Source organism: Electrona antarctica, assembly GCF_951216825.1.
Source record: "Electrona antarctica genome assembly, chromosome: 5".
In the NCBI taxonomy this organism is placed as follows: Eukaryota; Metazoa; Chordata; class Actinopteri; order Myctophiformes; family Myctophidae; genus Electrona; species Electrona antarctica.
Genome location: NC_136810.1, coordinates 33,785,015 through 33,803,432, shown reverse-complemented (window position 1 = coordinate 33,803,432; position 18,418 = coordinate 33,785,015). Strand labels below are relative to the sequence as shown.

General features: G+C 40.3%; 2 protein-coding genes across 2 annotated transcripts; one reads left to right on the top strand and one right to left on the bottom strand.

Annotated features, from left to right (window-relative positions):
- Positions 1-408: 408 nt before the first annotated feature.
- Positions 409-9,549, top strand: acsbg1 (acyl-CoA synthetase bubblegum family member 1; the record flags this gene model as incomplete). Its single annotated transcript, XM_079502286.1, has 14 exons — positions 409-415; positions 2,512-2,565; positions 2,747-3,009; positions 3,118-3,206; positions 3,399-3,519; positions 3,699-3,779; positions 3,879-4,028; positions 4,228-4,404; positions 5,918-6,099; positions 6,496-6,729; positions 7,053-7,270; positions 7,490-7,629; positions 9,094-9,340; positions 9,473-9,549. The coding sequence occupies 14 exons, from the start codon at positions 409-411 to the stop codon at positions 9,547-9,549; spliced, it is 2,040 nt and encodes a 679-aa protein (XP_079358412.1).
- Positions 9,550-10,319: 770 nt separating this feature from the next.
- LOC306923446 (isocitrate dehydrogenase [NAD] subunit alpha, mitochondrial-like) lies at positions 10,320-17,300 on the bottom strand. The gene is made up of 11 exons (XM_079501542.1): positions 17,138-17,300; positions 14,774-14,836; positions 14,585-14,668; positions 14,142-14,256; positions 13,372-13,559; positions 12,794-12,927; positions 12,609-12,711; positions 12,426-12,490; positions 12,152-12,236; positions 11,803-11,955; positions 10,320-10,598 (listed from the first exon to the last, which is right to left on the bottom strand). The coding sequence occupies exons 1-11, from the start codon at positions 17,165-17,167 to the stop codon at positions 10,515-10,517; spliced, it is 1,104 nt and encodes a 367-aa protein (XP_079357668.1). The 5' UTR covers positions 17,168-17,300; the 3' UTR covers positions 10,320-10,514.
- Between the last annotated feature and the right edge of the window lie 1,118 nt (positions 17,301-18,418).

Sequence of the window (18,418 nt, the reverse complement as noted above, 5' to 3'; positions counted from 1 at the left end):
GGGTGAATTGAAAGGCTCCAAACCAGTGCAACCAGCTGTGAAGACACGGCGAGATCTATTCTGATAAAAAACAAAATGGAATTTCTTAATGAGGAGGATGTTGCTAACATTGCTATCAGGTAAGAAACCATATACTGAGGAGGTGGTCACTCAACAAACTGATGCTGCTTTCTTTCAAAGCCTTTGGACTAGTAATTACACATCTTATTGCAGATTATTTACATCTCTTAGTACAGATCATGTTCAGTAAGTTTTTAATCTATCACTACTGTGAAAATATCTTAGAGAGGATGTTAAGTTAAAGATAAATGGAACATACTTTTAGGATAGAACAGCTGTATGAATACCACAGGCCATAAAATTGGGTTTGTTGGAGGAAGTGTAATGTTATCTGAGAAGAGATTCAGGATGTATGGTAAGTGTGATTTAAGACAGCCTAAAGGTGAGGAGGATAAACCCATTAGGGACCTTCCCACTCATCTGTTGGCGAAACCAAATATATGTTCGTCACCTGGCTCATGGTGTTAGTTCATGATTCATGAGAGGCGGCAGTGGCTCAGAGTCAGGGGTAGAGTGCATGGCCGGATGGGAACCAGTTCGATCCCAGGCTCCCCCAGAGTGTCGGAAGTGTACTTGAGCAAGACGCTGAAGGTTGGTGCCTTCATGCCTTGCATGGTTTCCCCTGCCTTCAGTGTATGAATGTATGTGTGAATGGGTGAATGAAATGCACAACATATAAAGCGCTTTGGATAAAAGTGCAATATAAATGCACCATTTACCATTTATGATTATAATACTAGACAATCTGACAATCTCCATCCTCCCTTCACTCATGCCAGTTCCCCATTAAAGACAGAGATCTTTACTCTGGAATACACACATGAATTATTACTTATACTTATTGCCAACTCTCATATTCAATCAGTAACTTTAATCAAACCAAATTCAAACATTTTCCTCAAACCCCCACAGTGTATTTATTTATTTGCATAATAAAGGATGGGAAAGGAAACCCATACAGGGCATATAAAATGTTCTCACCTAAAATAATATAAGTAGTAAATTAAACATAGTATTGGAAACATAAGGCATGACAAACAACAAATACCTTGTATTCAGTTGATGTCTGCACATGTGTATGCAGAAGTAAGGCTACATTATATATGGTAGAAGCAAGTGGAGAGGCTTGATTCATCAGGCTGGCCCTCAATCTATGTTTATTGTGAATTTGGGAGGATTCATTCGTTTTGAACTAGATTGAATCAAGGCCTTGATGTTGTTGAATAGAAAAGTGTGAACACATTCAAAGATATATAATATCTTCCCAGGATAAAGATCTATTTTATTGTTTTACATTCAAACTGTTTGTGCCGAAGGCACACTGGTGGATGGATAAAGATATAAACGGTTTATATTTATGGGCCAATCTACACGCTTACTCTGCAGCGCAGTGTGAGCTTGTAGATCTGCTATTTACACTATTTGGGGATTTTGTTAAGAAAATAAATTCAGATTTTCTTTTTCTGAATACATTGAGCCCTGCCTACGCAGTACGCACCCGCCTCAGAGCATACAGGTGTGCATAAGACTTTGTTGCCTGTTAAGAAAATAAAATGTTTGCCTATAATGAATGTGCCCATAACCGGGACAACGGGTTAAAAGAGGTGTTAAAATCATTTTAGATTATAGAATTTGCCTTTTAATTGGGAAATTAGTAAAGGTGTAGTGTACTCAATATAGGGCCACTCAATAGGTATAGTGTACTCTAATTGTGTAATCAATCACTCGCAAACACAGCTGGTGTATGTGAAATGGGGGAGTAGAACAGCATGTGGTAAATGTGTGACAGCTGCATGCAAAGCAAACAGGTTTGTGACACTGTGACAGATCTGTCACACGAGCTATGGAGAAAATTTTTGAAAAATACAATCTGTCTGTCTGTCTGTCTGTCTGTCTGTCTGTCTGTCTGTCTGTCTGTCTGTCTGTCTGTCTGTCTGCCTGCCTGCCTGCCTGCCTGCCTGCCTGCCTGCCTGTCTGTCTGCCTGCCTGCCTGCCTGCCTGCCTGCCTGCCTGTCTGTCTGCCTGCCTGCCTGCCTGCCTGCCTGCCTGCCTGCCTGTCTGCCTGTCTGTCTGTCTGTCTGTCTGTCTGTCTGGCTGTCTGTCTGTCTGTCTGTCTGTCTGTCTACTAGAGGTAAATGAAAAGTCTTTCAGTGAACTACTCTGTCAAGCAAAGCGAGAGGGGTTTAGCTGCGAGTACACAGTAAAACCCTCAGTGTTCATTTACCCATTTGTACACTCTCAGAGTTCAATAGCCACTCAGTATTTTACAGTGTAGCCTACCTAAAGCCTGACATTGTGCTGGGTAAACAATTAGAATCATGTGATCCAATGTGAACATCAGCCTGGATCACCAATCCATGGGACCACCGGCTGAATGAGAGGCAGCGGGGTGCATGCATATGAGCTCTCAGGAGCCCATTTATATTCTGTGTTTCAGTCTTGTGTCCTCAGCTCAGGGGTCTATGGCTGACGGTGAGGAAGAGGACAAAGAGCAGGTGTCTGTTGGTGAGTTACATACAGACCAGGGGCCTGCTGAATAAGAGGACTGTGATGGTGTGGGGCATTCTTTGTCCAGATGCCAAAGCTAGGCTCTACTGTTATATTGGTCAGCAGATCCAATCCTGTTCATATAACTAAATAAATATTGGATTTGGATATGGATTTCTCTCTCTCTCTCTCTCTCTAGAGAAGAAGAGCATAGCAGAGGTGCTGTCCAGTGCTGCTCCAGCAGACTCTCTCTGGACCTCTGAAGCCAGTGGTTCAGTCAGGCTGAGGATAGAAGAGTCTTGTCCAGAAGAACCTGTCACAGTTCATCAGATGTTCAAAGCCTCTGTGGACAAATATGGAAGCATGTATGCACTTGCCAGCAAGAAAAACGACAAATGGGAAAAAGTCACTTTCTTGGAGTACTATCAGCTCTGCCGGAAAGCAGCCAAGAGCTTTCTAAAGGTATAGTCCCCCAAAATAGTGTTACTGTTAATATAAATATTGACAATATGCTCATTGAAAATTAGAGATCAGTGTCTATAAAATATTTCTTTATTACAATGTGTGCAGCTTGGTTTAGAACGATTCCACGGAGTGGCTATACTAGGATTCAATTCAGCAGAATGGTTCTTCTCTGCAATTGGTGCCATCATCGCAGGGTGAGAAAAATACCTTCTATAGTATAGCAAGCATGGCCTGGCTTGCACACTGCATTGAACTAACTCAACCAATGTTTGTGTCCAATATATGCATTACTTCATCCCTCACATTATCCATGGTATGGATGGCACTTTGTAACTTCATTCATGTTATTTTTCTACCTCAGTAATATTTCATATTCTTCCTTGCAGTGGGATAATGACAGGGATTTATGCAACCAACTCCCCAGAGGCTTGCTATTATGTGGCCAGTGACTCCAAAGCTAACATTATTGTGGTGGAAAACCAAAAGCAATTGGATAAGATATTGCAGGTATATTGTTACTTCATTCAGTATGCAAGTCTTCATTTATACTGTGTATACGATCAAACACAATGGTGAATGCACTTTAAGCCTAATTCAGGCTTCAGTGTTGTATGACATGTTGCCTGACAGTCTGACCCAAAGGAATTAATATGTCATACAATAAACACTTTACTCTCATGCCACAGATACGAGACAGACTGCCGGATTTGAAAGCCATAGTCCAGTACAGTGAACCTCTCCAGCAGAAGCTACCCAATCTGTATTCTGTAAGATATTCCGAAACATGTTACATATTACCCTGACTGAAGTGGCGTTTGAATTCAGATGATGACACATGATTATTGTATGTTGGTGTTTTGGGATAGTGGCAGGAGTTCATGGAGCTGAGTCTCGATGTTTCTGAGAAAGAAGTGGATGACATTATCAGCAGTCAGAGAGCCAATCAATGCTGTGCCCTGATTTACACATCTGGTACCACAGGCAAGCCAAAAGGAGTCATGCTCAGCCATGACAATGTAAGAATAGTGTGATTACTTATCTGTCTCCAAATCAGATAGCAAATAGCAAAATGGCCACTGTGTGACTAGGTCAGTGGTGACTGTTTTACCTGCTCAAAGTTGTCTGTATTACTGTATTATAGCCTAAAGACACATAATAATAAACATAGCACAGTCAAGGGCCTATCCTGTCCAACCAACACTCTGATGCATTTAGATCACATGGACTGCCAATCATGCCAGCAGAGTTGGGGATATGCAGCCTGCAGACACTAAACAGGAGTCCTTGGTGAGCTACTTGCCTCTGAGTCACATTGCTGCCCAGATCTACGACCTGTGGACGGGAATCATGTGGGGAGAGCTTGTATACTTTGCACAGCCAGATGCCCTAAAGGTAATAAACTCATGTAATGGGTTTAGAATTGATTACTTCTTGAAATGTGTGACAACAGCCCAAAGATGAAAAGTAGAACTGCACCTGGCACATCAAAAAGATAAGGGATCCCCCACCCCCAGTTTTAACTTCATCTAATTAACACATTAACACAACAAACATTGTTTTGAGGGGGGAGGGGGTTACAACGGCCACCTGGCACATCAAAAAGATAAGGGATCCCCCACCCCCACCCCCACCCCCACCCACACACAGAGGTTCATCTAAAATTTCTATTGTCCTATTCACACATGGAGACGCCATGTCTACTAGGCTTGGGGTGTGAGAGACTGCCACACCCCCCTTAACGTTTACATAGGGATAAAATGTTCCGACATACCTATTTCATATGTTTCACTACAACCATGTATTTAGATTATTATTATTATTATTATCTCATTGAGACCTGAGGTCTCATTCTCAGGAGATACCTCAGGTCATTATGGTGATGGTTGCAGTTTGCTCTTAACTCTACTAAAGTCAGTATACAATCTTTATAATATCTCTATAATCACTGCTGACTAAGAAAACATAAAAATACAATACTGTATACATATTATTTACCAGTAAGATGCCCTGAGGGCGAGGTCACGTGCACGCATCCGCCTGTGTGACGGCAGACTGCTGGGCTGGCGCTTTGTCATGGGGGGGTCAGATCAACATATGGAATGAATTCTGTACTGGCCATATATGGAGCGTGTCTTGAGTGTACGGGGTTTGATGAGGTCAGATCAACATATGGAATCAAAAGGGAGACATCAAAGAGGAAGGACGGGTGGGGAGGGATCACCATATGGAATGTCAGAACAGGTCAGATCCATATATGGAGATGTAAGGGTGGCATCGGGGGCAGTGTCTTGGTTTGATGAGGGAAGAAAAGCAAGGGCTCGCAACTCACTTTGTAATGCTCCAAGTATTTATTTACAATCACAGCAGGCAGGACATACAACGTTTCGACCGGTATTGGTCTTTCTCAAGTTGGTTTGATGAGGGCCCAAGTAGGGACAGGCCGTAATTTTCGGGCCTGTTGAATGGACAGGTATCAGTCAAAAGGGAGACATTGAAGAGGAAGGACGGGTGGGGGAGGATCAACATATGGAATGTCAGAACAGGTCAGCTCCATATATAGAGATCTAAGGGTTTGAGCCGTGTGAGGTCAGATATATAATATGGAGCCGGCCATATATGGAGACGTGATGTCACGAGACGTGATGTCACAAGGCGATGAGGTCAGTGTCGTGATCTTCATATATGGAGATGGCCATATATGGAGAGGTGATGTCACGAGGCGTGATGTCACAAGGCGTGATGTCACGAGGCATGATGGACTGATAACCATATGTAGAGGTGTGCACTCTGAGAGTGCACACAATGTTGGATACATTTCTTGTACATTTAAATCAATGCTGAATGCAGATGATATTACTGTGTAGTGTGTAGACTAGAGTTAAGTGAAAATACCCTCTTTCTTTAGGGAAGTTTGATAACAACATTGAAAGAAGTCCAGCCTTCATCTCACATGGGGGTTCCACGGGTGTGGGAGAAGATGATGGAGAAGATAAAGGAAGGAATTAGTCAGTGTGGATATGTGAGAAAGAAGATGGTAACATGGGCCATGTCTGTCAGTCTGGAAACAAATAAAACGTGTGCACAAAAGTAAGTAATGATGGAGTTTAACCACTTAAACCTGATGATACATCATATTACGAAAATAGCTGATCTACATACAAGCTTACAACACATTGTATTGTGAGCTTGTAGATCTGCAATTTTGCTGTGCAACACGTGTCTAAATTAACCATTAAGCTTCGTTTGAGAATGTTCGGCTATAATGTGCCCAAAATTGGAATGCCAGGATTAATTATTATAATTATCGACAGTGTTGTATCCTGACAAAAAATACTTGTTTTGATCTGTATAAAGGCTAGCAAAAATGATTACTAATACATTCTAAATCATCCAAGAGTTGAAGGTTCAGGACCCACAGCCATAATTAAGAGACATACGTAATTACCGGTACGTACAACATTATTTTTTCCCCTTTCCCATTAGAAATGATGAGAAGCCATTTCTCTTTGCCCTGGCAAACAGCTTCATACTGGAAAAGCTTCGTGCTGAGCTGGGCTTCTCTTGCTGTCAGAAATTCTTCTCTGGAGCGGCACCAATTGGTACTGAAACCATGCAGTTCTTCCTAGGTCTTAACATCCGATTGTATGAGGCCTATGGCATGAGTGAGAGCACAGGACCACACTTTATGTCTGGTCCCAAAGCTTACAAACTACCAAGGTGAGCCTAAAGCAGACAAACATCACACTAACACTATTCATTTTGAATTATGGCTTCACCAAACTGCCAAACGGACAGAGATGTACTGATCGATCACCCAGTCTGCATGCCACCACTGCAGCTTCTTTCCTAAAACTGACACGCTTCTCAATACTCCCACACAACACTGCTGCCTGCTGGGCCACTATGAATTTCTTCCACAATTATTTACTTTATGTTTTGTTGTTATTGTCGTATGATTTGTTATTGTTACCGTGTTTACACTCTGAAGTGTGAATAGAGTAAGTGTTTCTGTGTACTGAGTGAAGGTTACTTTCTGACAGCTGTGGCAAGGTGGTCCCTGGTTGCCGGTACAAGCTAGCAGACATAGACTCTGCTGGGACAGGAGAAATTTGCTTTTGGGGACGTAACGTTTTCATGGGTTTCCTAAATATGGAAGACAAGACCAGAGAAGCTTTGGATGAAGATGGGTGGCTACGTTCTGGAGACCTAGGGAAAATAGACGAGGAAGGCTTCTTGTATATCACAGGGAGGATAAAAGGTAGGACAGTCACACAAAAAGCAAATCGCTGAGTTTGCCACTTTCTGCTCAGAGGCCTACAGACTGTAGGCCTCTGAGCTGAAAGTGGCCAGAACACCATGTACTGTAGGTTACAGTACATGGTGTTCTGGTCTGATGGGACTCGGGTCACTGAACACTTTGCCATTGTGCTCTGCATCACAAATAGCAAGGATGTCATTGTGACCTTTCTCTATTCAGAGCTCATCATCACAGCAGGAGGAGAGAATATCCCACCTGTTCCTATAGAAGAGGCTGTGAAGAAGGAGCTGCCTATCGTCAGCAATGCCATGCTGATAGGGGACAAGAAGAAGTTCTTGTCAATGCTTTTAACCTTAAAGGTACTACAAATGGATTGCTGTGAATATGATGTTACATATTTTTAGCCATTTTCAACCTTATCCTCATATAATTGGTCCTCATAATACTCTTTTTAAGATGGCACCATTTCCGTCTAATCACTCTGTGCTAACTCTAAGAGTGGGCTATGAACAATTCAGAAACCTTCCTAGTTCCTACCAATGATATCACCAATGGGATTCCAAGCTAATAGAAATAAATTACAGCCTCTCTTACTGGAAAGATATAGCACACTGAAAATAGAAACCATTGCTCTTGCATAAACATTAAGAAAGAGTTTGAAATGTTTGAAATGACCAAGCCTGCCTACCGATGATGTAGGCCTGCCACGTCCACAGCCCAGAGGTTATATATGGTTTAATCTAGGTACAGTTACAGTATCAATTAATATAATGAACAGAAACAATTATGAAAACAAGTTGAAATGGGCTAATATCAAATTAGGTAGGCAACTACAAAAAGGCCTGGTGAGTACCACAGACGAAAAACAGTCTAAGTCCAAATTTCAGACTGACCCCTCCACGAAAAGGCCTCGTTGTCCTGAACCCTTATCTATCATTTATATATTATGGATCAATAGTGTGGACTTAGACTGTTATTCGTCTGTGGTACTTAATGAAATGCACAAGGAGTCTTAAGTCTGTCGATCCTTTTCAGAATAGTTGTATCCATGTGATGTGCCCCCGATCTCACGCACTGCAAGAACAAGCCTTTTGAGACAAATAAGGCTCTGTCTCATTTGGAAGGATGCAGCCTATTACCTTGGTACTTATAGTTAGGAACGTTCCTTATTAGGTTCCAGTATTGTCCAAAAGATCACATGAATTGAAACATCTATAGACCACGTGCAGTAACATCCATTTTTTATTTTTCATGCACCCTTTGTTTTTATCTGTAGTTTTTTTTAAAGAAGAAACTGAACCTGAGATTGAGGAAGTAAAAAAAAAAAAAAAAAAAAGCCTCGTCTTATGGTATTCTATGCAGCCAAGACCCACCTTTCCACCAAGGCAAGGAAGCTGACTAGGATGTAACTATGCTTCCTACTGTAATAAGATTTTCCAAAGCATCCGTTCCTAACAATGCTAGGTCTACCTTGCAAATGAGACATTCAGCCTATTGATTTGTGTTACTATGAAATTGAATTGAGGTGGCCATCCCCTGGGTCCTCATTTGTTGCCAACAACCCCTTACCCCCACTGCCATAACCATATTGCATATCGTAATAACCTTATTGTATACAGTTGTAGGCCTATTACAGGAAGCGAAACAAATTTACTTTAATTTGTCTGTGTATTCACTGTTTGGTGAAGAAGTGATGTAAATAACTAAAACTACAATTTGTAAATGTAATCAAATATATAGTGAATAACCACAACAGTCATATTCACCCACCACCACCAATGAATTGACAGAGATACAATAACTAAGGTTTAACTAAACTTTAGTGCTGCAGCAGTGAGGAAAGCATGGAGTCCAAAGAGGAGCTCAGTGTGGAGGCTGTAGAGTACTGCCAGCAGCTGAGGAGCCAGGCAACCACCGTGTCAGACATCATTGGAGGCAAAGACAAGGAAGTGTACCAGGCCATTCAAGAGGGAATCAACAGAGTCAACAATGCAGCCACCTCCAATGCCCAGTGCATACAGAAATGGATCATTCTGAGGAGGGACTTTTCCGTTTCAGGAGGCGAACTAGGTAAATTCAAGGCCAGTTTCTTAAACGAACAAGTGAATGTTGTTAATGGCATTGTCTGTTTACTGTATTCAAAAGCATGTCATTTTCTAGTCAGGATTAAGTTTTTTCTTTTCATTTATTTTCAACCTCTAGGTCCCACAATGAAGCTTCGTCGGCCTGTTATCTTGGAGATGTACCACGATGAAATACAGAATCTGTACATAGATTAATAGTTGTGTATTGTATGTTGTAAAGTTAACTGTTGTTATCAAAGTCAATAAGTCACCCATAGGATCTCTTTAATGGAGAAATCTGTTGTTTTCATTGTATGTAAAAGGCTAAAGTAAGAGAAAATAATTACATTTGATTTGAGAGCAAACAATGGCAGTTTCCTAGTGACTAATAGTTGATACAAATCTTCAGTGGGGTTGTGCAGTACCACAGGCTGATAAAGATATAAAGCAGAGTATAGTGAGCTTTATTTATTAATTACTGCCTTAAATCATTTTATGCTACAATATTTGTTGTAATAATATTATTTGTAGAGGGCTAATGCCAATTTCAGTATTTTCTTTCTACTTGTGTTCTGACAATTCTACACAACAAGCTTTACATGCATAACTCAGTGATGGGAGTCATATTGAAGCACTGCATTCGAAGGAGCATGTGACACATGTAATAGTTGCTTCCACAATACATGATATGAGCACTTACTGAGGTTACAGACTATGAATAACATTAGCCACTAGCAGTAACAAATGATATGTGCTTAACAACTGACCTGGTTGAAATAATGAATAGGAATTAAACAACATTTTACGTCAACCCCCATTTTTATACTCAGTTTTGTAATCAGACCAGCAGTCAACATCAGCCAATAAATAATATATCAGATTGAGCAGTTCAACAATGTATCTCACACACATACAGTGGAAATGGTCAGAAGGTTTTAAGACAGTGCTTGTGTTTGCAGCATTAAAAATAAACATTCAGAAACACAAACTCTTGACTCTTGTTTATAGGGCCCAATTTGTTGGAAACAGTTGACTGCGTGATACGCAGCCTCACACCAGTCCCAAAATAGGACCCATAGAGGTAAATATATTATTTAGTAACACGTACAGTATGACAGTGACAGTATGTCACAGTACAGAGAAAAATCCAACCCCTGACAGTGGTCCCTTTTGGTATTTCTTTACTCTGCATCTTTCACCTTCTCACATATGGCTGCTGTGAATTCTGAGCATTTAGATTTTCCCCCAAGGTCTCCTGTCAGAACCTGAAACAGATAACACAGGTATAGTAAGGCTTCAATTTTACAGTCTAGTAAAATTACACTTTGGCACAAGTTTGGGTTGTGTCATTACATTTTCATGATACAGTATAACTCTGCATATTGATGAGATATCTTCAACAGTTGCTCCCGTTGAGAAAGTGATATCCCAAAATAGCATTTTTTCTTCTTACCCTGTTTTCAAACATTCTGGAATTCAGGATGGCCATTTTATTTAACAATTGTATTTTTTGATCATTTAATTAATTGTCATTTCTATTATTTAACATTCTTCTCACTGTGAGTGCATTGACTTGCATTGCACAGTGAATCAGGTCTCAAACTCACTCCTTTAGCTCATTAATCCTCTGTCTGGCATTTGTTTTAAAATACAAAATGGTCATGGGTTGTATGTCAACTTGGAAGGATATTAACAAACATTGCATGATCTTGAAAATGTATAATATTGAAAAACCTGACACAGCATTTTCTTTATGTTGATTTTCCCTGATAGGGATCCGGGGTCTGTGATTTTCTTACCATTTCAAATTGTAAAAAACAGTTGACTTGACATTGTAAAAACAAAATGTTTGTGGAAAAAAAGAGTGACTTTGAGTCCAGTCTCTCGCAATGGAAGGCAATGAGCAGAATATTGATGTGAGCTACCAAGTAGGTCAGACTGACTTGACTTATTGTCAGTATCGGCCAAGAACGAGTAGTCCATGTCCTTTTTAATGTGCTAGACCCCTGGGAGATGGATTGCTGAGGTGGAGCACCAGTGCTACTCATGCGCAGAGTTGGCAGTGCCCAGGATCAAACTCAGGACCTCGCAGTCCAAAGGCGAGTTCTCTACCAACTGAGATACCTTGACACCATGGAGAACTTAAAAAACAGGATAATTTGACCACTGTCCTGTTACTAAACGCTACTGATCTTTAAGGTTATGTTTTTATGATTTTGTGTTGCAGTCTTGTCCATGACTCCCTTGTAAACATGAGATTACTCCTGGTAATATAAAGGTGAAATAAAACAATATACATATATTTTGCATTATCAACGGAGCAACTATTCAAGGTATGTCACCAGACTTTGGAGTTACATCATGGCAAGTTATGTACACAACACAAACCCCTCCCAAAGAGACACTCTTTACTCTACTGGGAGGTCCGCACATGATCTATACTATAACTAAATATCATAGGCGTCTAACCTTTTTCTCTCTGATTGTATCAAAGCAGGCGGCTTGGATCTTCTTGCCGTAGCTGTGCAGGCCCATATGATTCAGCATCATGACTGCACTGAGGAGCAAAGCAGTGGGGTTGGCCATGTCTAATCCTGCTATATCTGGTGCAGTTCCATGAACCTGACAATAGGAAAGACATCATGTTCTGTCATTATCAGGGTTAATGTTTCACGATGACCCTTGAAATGCTGAATTATGGTCTCAGACGGACAAACTCGTACTTTGTACTTTGACAATCTGCTACATCAACAACACAGAACTATCAGACAGAACGATGCATTAGTCGTGCTGAATGAAAAAAAGCTATTTTACTCACAGACTCAAAAATGGCAACACCATTAGCACCAATGTTTCCACTGGGAGTCACTCCGAGACCTCCAATCAGTCCAGCACAAAGATCACTGCAAGAGTAAATAGATAAGAGTATATATACCATGTCTACACTCTACACCATGATATACGCTGACTAGACAATTGTGCTTTGTATTAAACACAATCTTCCAACACATTTGTATTATGTACAGATAATAACTATGACTATAAAATAAGTCATGTAAGAACTATAGCAAGCCATTACGAAAACGAATTACCTCAGGATGTCACCATATAAATTGGGCATCACAAGTACATCGAACTGTGTGGGGTCCTGTACCATCTGTGTAAAAACAAAGAAAAAGAATGTTGAAAGCATAAACAATCATGCTATATCGACAAGGATTACAAAGATCTGTTGTATAACTTGAATTATATAAGATAATGTTCAGGATACTTACATTAAGACACACAGTATCCAAGTACATCTCATTGAATTTCACATCTTTGTATTGTTCAGCTACCTCTCTGCACTTCCGTAGGAAAAGACCATCTGATAGTCGCCTGTATAGGAGTCATCAATAGAAAATAAATCCTTCAATCAAATCCAATAGATGCCAACTGCCAAGTGCTGAAAATAACTTACATGATGTTGGCCTTATGGACAGCGGTGACACTGGTCCTTTGATTATTTCTGGCATATTCAAAAGCATACTCAGCAATGCGTCTGCTGGCATCTTCTGTAATGAGTTTAATACTCTGTACAACCCCATCAACAATCTGAGAAAAACACGGAAATCAGGGAACTCCATTAGTTCTGAATGTTGTTTCTTGCATATACCAACAAATTACAAGCAGCAGTTCTGTGTACCATCTTCACTTAGCCATCTTCACATCGCCATTCTGGAGCCAACATTTGGTGAAAAAGTTGGCAACATGTTGCAACGCAAACTGTAAACATATCATGTTTAAATGAGCCTTTAGACATGCAGTTTATGAAGAGAAGGAGTTATATATGTTAACTGAGAAAGGAAGTAATTGACACACACACACACACACACACACACACACACACACACACACACACACACACACACACACACACACACACACACACACACACACACACACACACACACACACACACACACACACACACACACACACACACACACACACACACACACACACACACACACACACACACACACACACACACCTCACCGTATGTTCAATGCCACTGTATTCTCCCTCTGTGTTCTCTCGGATGGTGACCAGGTTGACATCAGTGTAGGGGGTTTTGTAGCCCTCGATGGACACACAGGGGCGGACATTGGCATAGAGGTCAAAAGTCTTTCTGAGCAGAAGATTCATAGAGGGATGGCCAGCAGCAATTGGTGTCTTTAAAGGGCCTGTAGATTAAAATACAATTACAAATCACAATTTAGGCATTTCACAGACACTCTTACCCAGAGCAGAACTAATTTAGGCTTCTTTAACATAAAACAATCTGACAATATAGCCATTTTCCCCAAAACGACTGAACATGTATCCAAACACTCCACCAACCTACATAAAATGTGTCAAAAAGGATTAAACTTCAACTGCTCTGTACTTAAGCTGTAGAGCAGACAAGTTTTATGTAGACAGGCAGTTTTTTCAGAAGCATTGTGGGTGAGCTCTACAAACAGATTTTCACATGTGCTCACAAAAGACAGACAGGATTCAAACAATGGATAGGACAACCACTTTCAATCTGGCATCACTAATTTAGGCATGTCACTAGCCTAAATTGCCGACCAGAGAAAATATAGCAGATCTACAAGTTCACAACACATCACAATGCGATGCATTGCAAGATTGTACGTCTGCTATTTTTTTAAATATTTATATATATATATTTTTTTTGTACACATTTGCACAAACAAATATAATGTATATAAATATTATGTATATAAAATAGGTCTTAAGTGGGTACAGTAAGGGGTATATACCTTTGAGTCCAATTTTGGTCCTGTCCATGGATTCCTTAGCATCAGGTGGAATCATCCACTTGCCACCAGGACCCTGGATGGCTGTAACATTTCTCTCCTCCCACTGGATAGGTGCCTGAATCACAGGAAGGAATATGATAATCTATTCTATATTCTATAACATACCTCAACAAAATGTGCTCCCAAAAGGATGAAACATTGTTGATATTAGTTTCTCTAGCACCACCATCAGGCCAAACTACAGTGAGAAATGTGGTGAGTTAATTATTGTTTTCATAAATGTATCTGAAAATATTGCTGTCCAGTAACTGTTAGAGCATTGTCAGGGCGCTGTGAAATGAATACTTTTTTTTTGCAACAGGTGGACTCTGCCTGTAGTTTGATATGTAACCAACTATTTAGTTAATAATCAAAAAGTGTCACATTTTCCCATCAGTGCTTACTTTTGCTGCTTCAAATATCTTCACAATAGCGTTGGAGATCTCTGGACCGATTCCATCCCCTGGGATTAAAGTGACCGTCTGCATCTGTGGCAAAACAACCACAACATCCAATGTTACATCTTGTGTACAAGTACATAATAGTAACATTCTTTTTACTCTTATAGTAGACCTATAAAAGGTCATACACACCCCACGGATGGACGTCCTGGGTCGTGCAGTCTCTGTCTTCAGAGCTCCAACTACCCGCGACACCTGAAAGTGAAAAAGGAGACGACTCTTAAAAACAGGTCAATTTAAACTGCCACAGATATGTTAACCTCATTAACATGCTCATATGTCAGTGAACTTGTTGGCCCAGTTTCAATGTGACAAAATATTGTTCTGTATTTATATATATTATTATTCAATTACATAATGGTTGCCCAGCTAGGTCTGGAGGACAACATCTCTGCATCTTTCAAACATCCAGAATTTCTATTTCTATCTTCTCTGACTATGGAGCAATAATGACACTTATTATAAGGCGATACAGCAGTGAGGTGCATTTAACAAAAGCAGTGAACATGCACAAAACAGAATGAGCCAAGGATGTTTTTTTTCTCCACCAAGTTTTGATTACTGCCCATCACATGACACATGTCACATGAGTGTCCGCCCTGAGACTGGGAGGTCAGGGTTTGATCCCCTGCCGGGTCTGGGACTCAATGCCTCCCTGCTTGGCACTCAGCATTACAATTACAATTTAGGCATTTAGCAGACGCTCTTAATCCATAGCGATTTACAATAAGCAAAAACAAAAGCATGAAAGGGTTGGATTGTGGTAAGTCCCTGAGACATACTAGCATCATGTCCAGGGGGTGTGCTTGTTGTACATCAAGCTGCCTCACGCTACAGAAACAGGAGATAGGCTCCTGCCCTATGGGCCTCATGGCTCAGCAAGGCTTACATCACATGCTATAAAACATTTAATATGAGATATAATGGACATAACATCTCTAACCAAATTACATTCAAGACCAATCCTTGTTCACTATTATATAACATACCCAACACATTCAATATATTGTGCCTCATAGGTCCAAGAGAGAAAAAGACCACATTAAAGCATTTGAATATATTGAAATGTAAAGCACAACACAGAACAGCATCTTTAAGAATGAGAGCTGATCTGTAAAGGACATTGAGAAGGCAGAGCAGGATTAATCCATCTCTGTTAATGTCATGAGACTGTTAAGTCTCTTTAGAGTTAGTATTAGTAATATGCATACTATGCATAATGCCAATGGAATAAATAACCTTCAATCACCGATTGTAGGGTGTCTGCCAGCAGGTATTTAGACTCAACAATGACATTTCTCTCATGATGTCCTTTAAGGATGCCATGCAGGGATACAACTGTCAATTATTTTCCATTGTGATTATTTTATTGATGGCTTTTCGATTAATCAAGAAGAACAAAATATATATAAAAAGAATTGTAACCAATTAAGCCCAATTTCATACTTGCAAAGTGTTGTGGAAAATGATTTAAAATAGAATATTTTAAAAATCACCATACCTTGTGAACTTTTCACTCACTACTTTTGACATTTTTTAAAACATTTTAACTATATGACATCCCCGCTAAATAGGGATAGAATATTAATCAATTATATATATATTTTTAAATTGTATTTAATATAATCAAGTGGTTTAATTAAGAGTTGCATCCCTAATATCATGTGACAAACATTTCCCCACAGACACGGGTCATGACTCATGGGTTGGTTAGTTAGCTAAATGGAGAAGCATCTTATCAGAAGCATGGAAGGTCACCTTGAGGTAACCATGTACCATAAAGCTAATCTGAACTGTAGGTATTGCACTTTTAAGAGAAGTTGGCCAATAAAGCTTAGAAGAAATCAAAATGTCCATTCCAGATCTGCCTTTAAAATTAGGTATGCTAGGGGTTGTCCTAGCTACGGCATGTCTCTCTTTAGCCAGGAAATAGAGAACCAATCATGATGCTTACTTCCTCTGACTTGATTTTATTCTTGTCATTGATCGATAAACCCCACTTTCTCAGTAGATTAAGAATCTGCAGATTGCAAGAGGAGTGTTTAAGAGACATTTGTTCACAATAACTTATTATCAGTGGCACACTGGCACAGCTAAAGTTAACGTTAGCAGCTGTGGCTGTATGACATTGAACCCAATTAGACCAATCGATTAGCTATACAGTGAAGAATTAAATTAAATCAGGGACCAAGCTTCATCACGGACTGGGCCTTTTATAAAGTAAACTAATACAATGTTAGTTACACTGCGTGTCACGTGTAAGTCTGTCATGTATCGATTCGGTGGTTAATGTTAGCTTGATGGCTAACTAGCAAGAGTCAAGTTGCTATGGCTACAGGAAGCAGGCAGATATGCTAACTATGAAGTGTGGAGGAAGGACACGCAAAGGCCTTTACCGTGCCCTCTCAGTCCTTCTCCAGTTCATTGTTATAGCTGCCTACTACAACACAAATCTTCTAGTTCGTTCATTAACGAATTATTATGTTCATCACTTACCGTTGACCTCCATGCGCTTCCTCCTGCCATCCTTAAGTAATAAAGGTGGGCAACTGGCAACACTAGCACAGTATGGCGACCGACACGATCAGAGCCTTACACTGCAGTACCTGAAGCCCCCCCTGTACTTCTACCAGACTGCCACAAGAGGGCAGACAATACCACGAGATGAGATGAGACACAGAAATGGACTGTTGAATGAAATGGGCGTTGATAAGTGTCGTGTGTAGGCTTGTAGCTTGTCTGGCTGCTAGGTAGGCACTGACATAGATATATATAAACACTAGATGGCTCAAGGCGGAGTTTCTGACGTCGTTCACCCGGCAGCCATCTTACTTCGGGGCTACAGTACAGTATGTTCAATGGCAGCTCAAACAGAAACAGTCATAACTCGCTCAAATCTTGACGGATTTACAAACGGGTTGGTTTATTACAAACGTTGTCAACGTGGCTATGATTCAGGACGCTTATCTGCTTAATTTATGTTTTTTATATGAACGTCGTATAAAATCATATACGTATGCGCACGTCTCTGACGTTTATAACAAACCAAACCGTTTGAAAATCGGTTGAAAATTGAGCAAGTTATGGTCATTTAAGAGTACATGCCCCATAGACACAATGTTATGTGTCCCGAGGTAAGATGGCCGCCACGTAACGACGTCGCTCTCCATTGGCCAACAGCGCGGGTGAGCTATCTAGAGTTTATATATATCTATGGGCACTGACAGGCACTTTACTTGTGGGAGTCAGTGGGACAGATGGGACTGGATGTTTCTCATCAAGATTTCCCCAAAAAATTACGTTGTCTGAGATTGACCAAGTAGTAAAAAAAAACCCAAAACAAAAAACCGTGATGAAATGAAATTAAATGAAATGAAATCTATATTTACCCAGGGTATCTGGGCTAAGCTCAAGAACTTGTTTCCAGCCAGGCCCTGCTCATAGAACACATTTCATCGTAGTGGTTGATGCCTTGTTCAAGGGCATTTCAACCATGTCAGCTTAGTGACCCCTGCTGACCGACTGAAATAGGCTATAAAGTTAAATTTACTCCTCAAGAGCAACAGCACAATATATCATCGCCATTGGGTCCAAATAGAATTATCCATAGGCACCCGGACCCCATTGCCTAAATTAAGATATGTATTGTTGTGAAGAAAAAATAATACTAATTTATTCTGTATTTATTTCAGCCCTAGAAATGCCATACATTTCATGTATTCCAGTCAAATACTACATGATGTGTAAATCACAACCATTTTGGCAGGGCTAGCTGAA

Excerpts from the sequence above, each read along its gene's own strand:
- LOC306923446 (XM_079501542.1), bottom strand. The coding sequence starts at position 17,167 with ATGGCAGGAGGAAGCGCATGGAGGTCAACG. Across the intron at positions 14,837-17,137 it reads GAAGCGCATGGAGGTCAACG|GTGTCGCGGGTAGTTGGAGC; the intron begins GTAAGTGATGAA and ends TTTCACTTTCAG. Across the intron at positions 12,491-12,608 it reads TGGATACTGTGTGTCTTAAT|ATGGTACAGGACCCCACACA; the intron begins GTAAGTATCCTG and ends GTTTTTACACAG.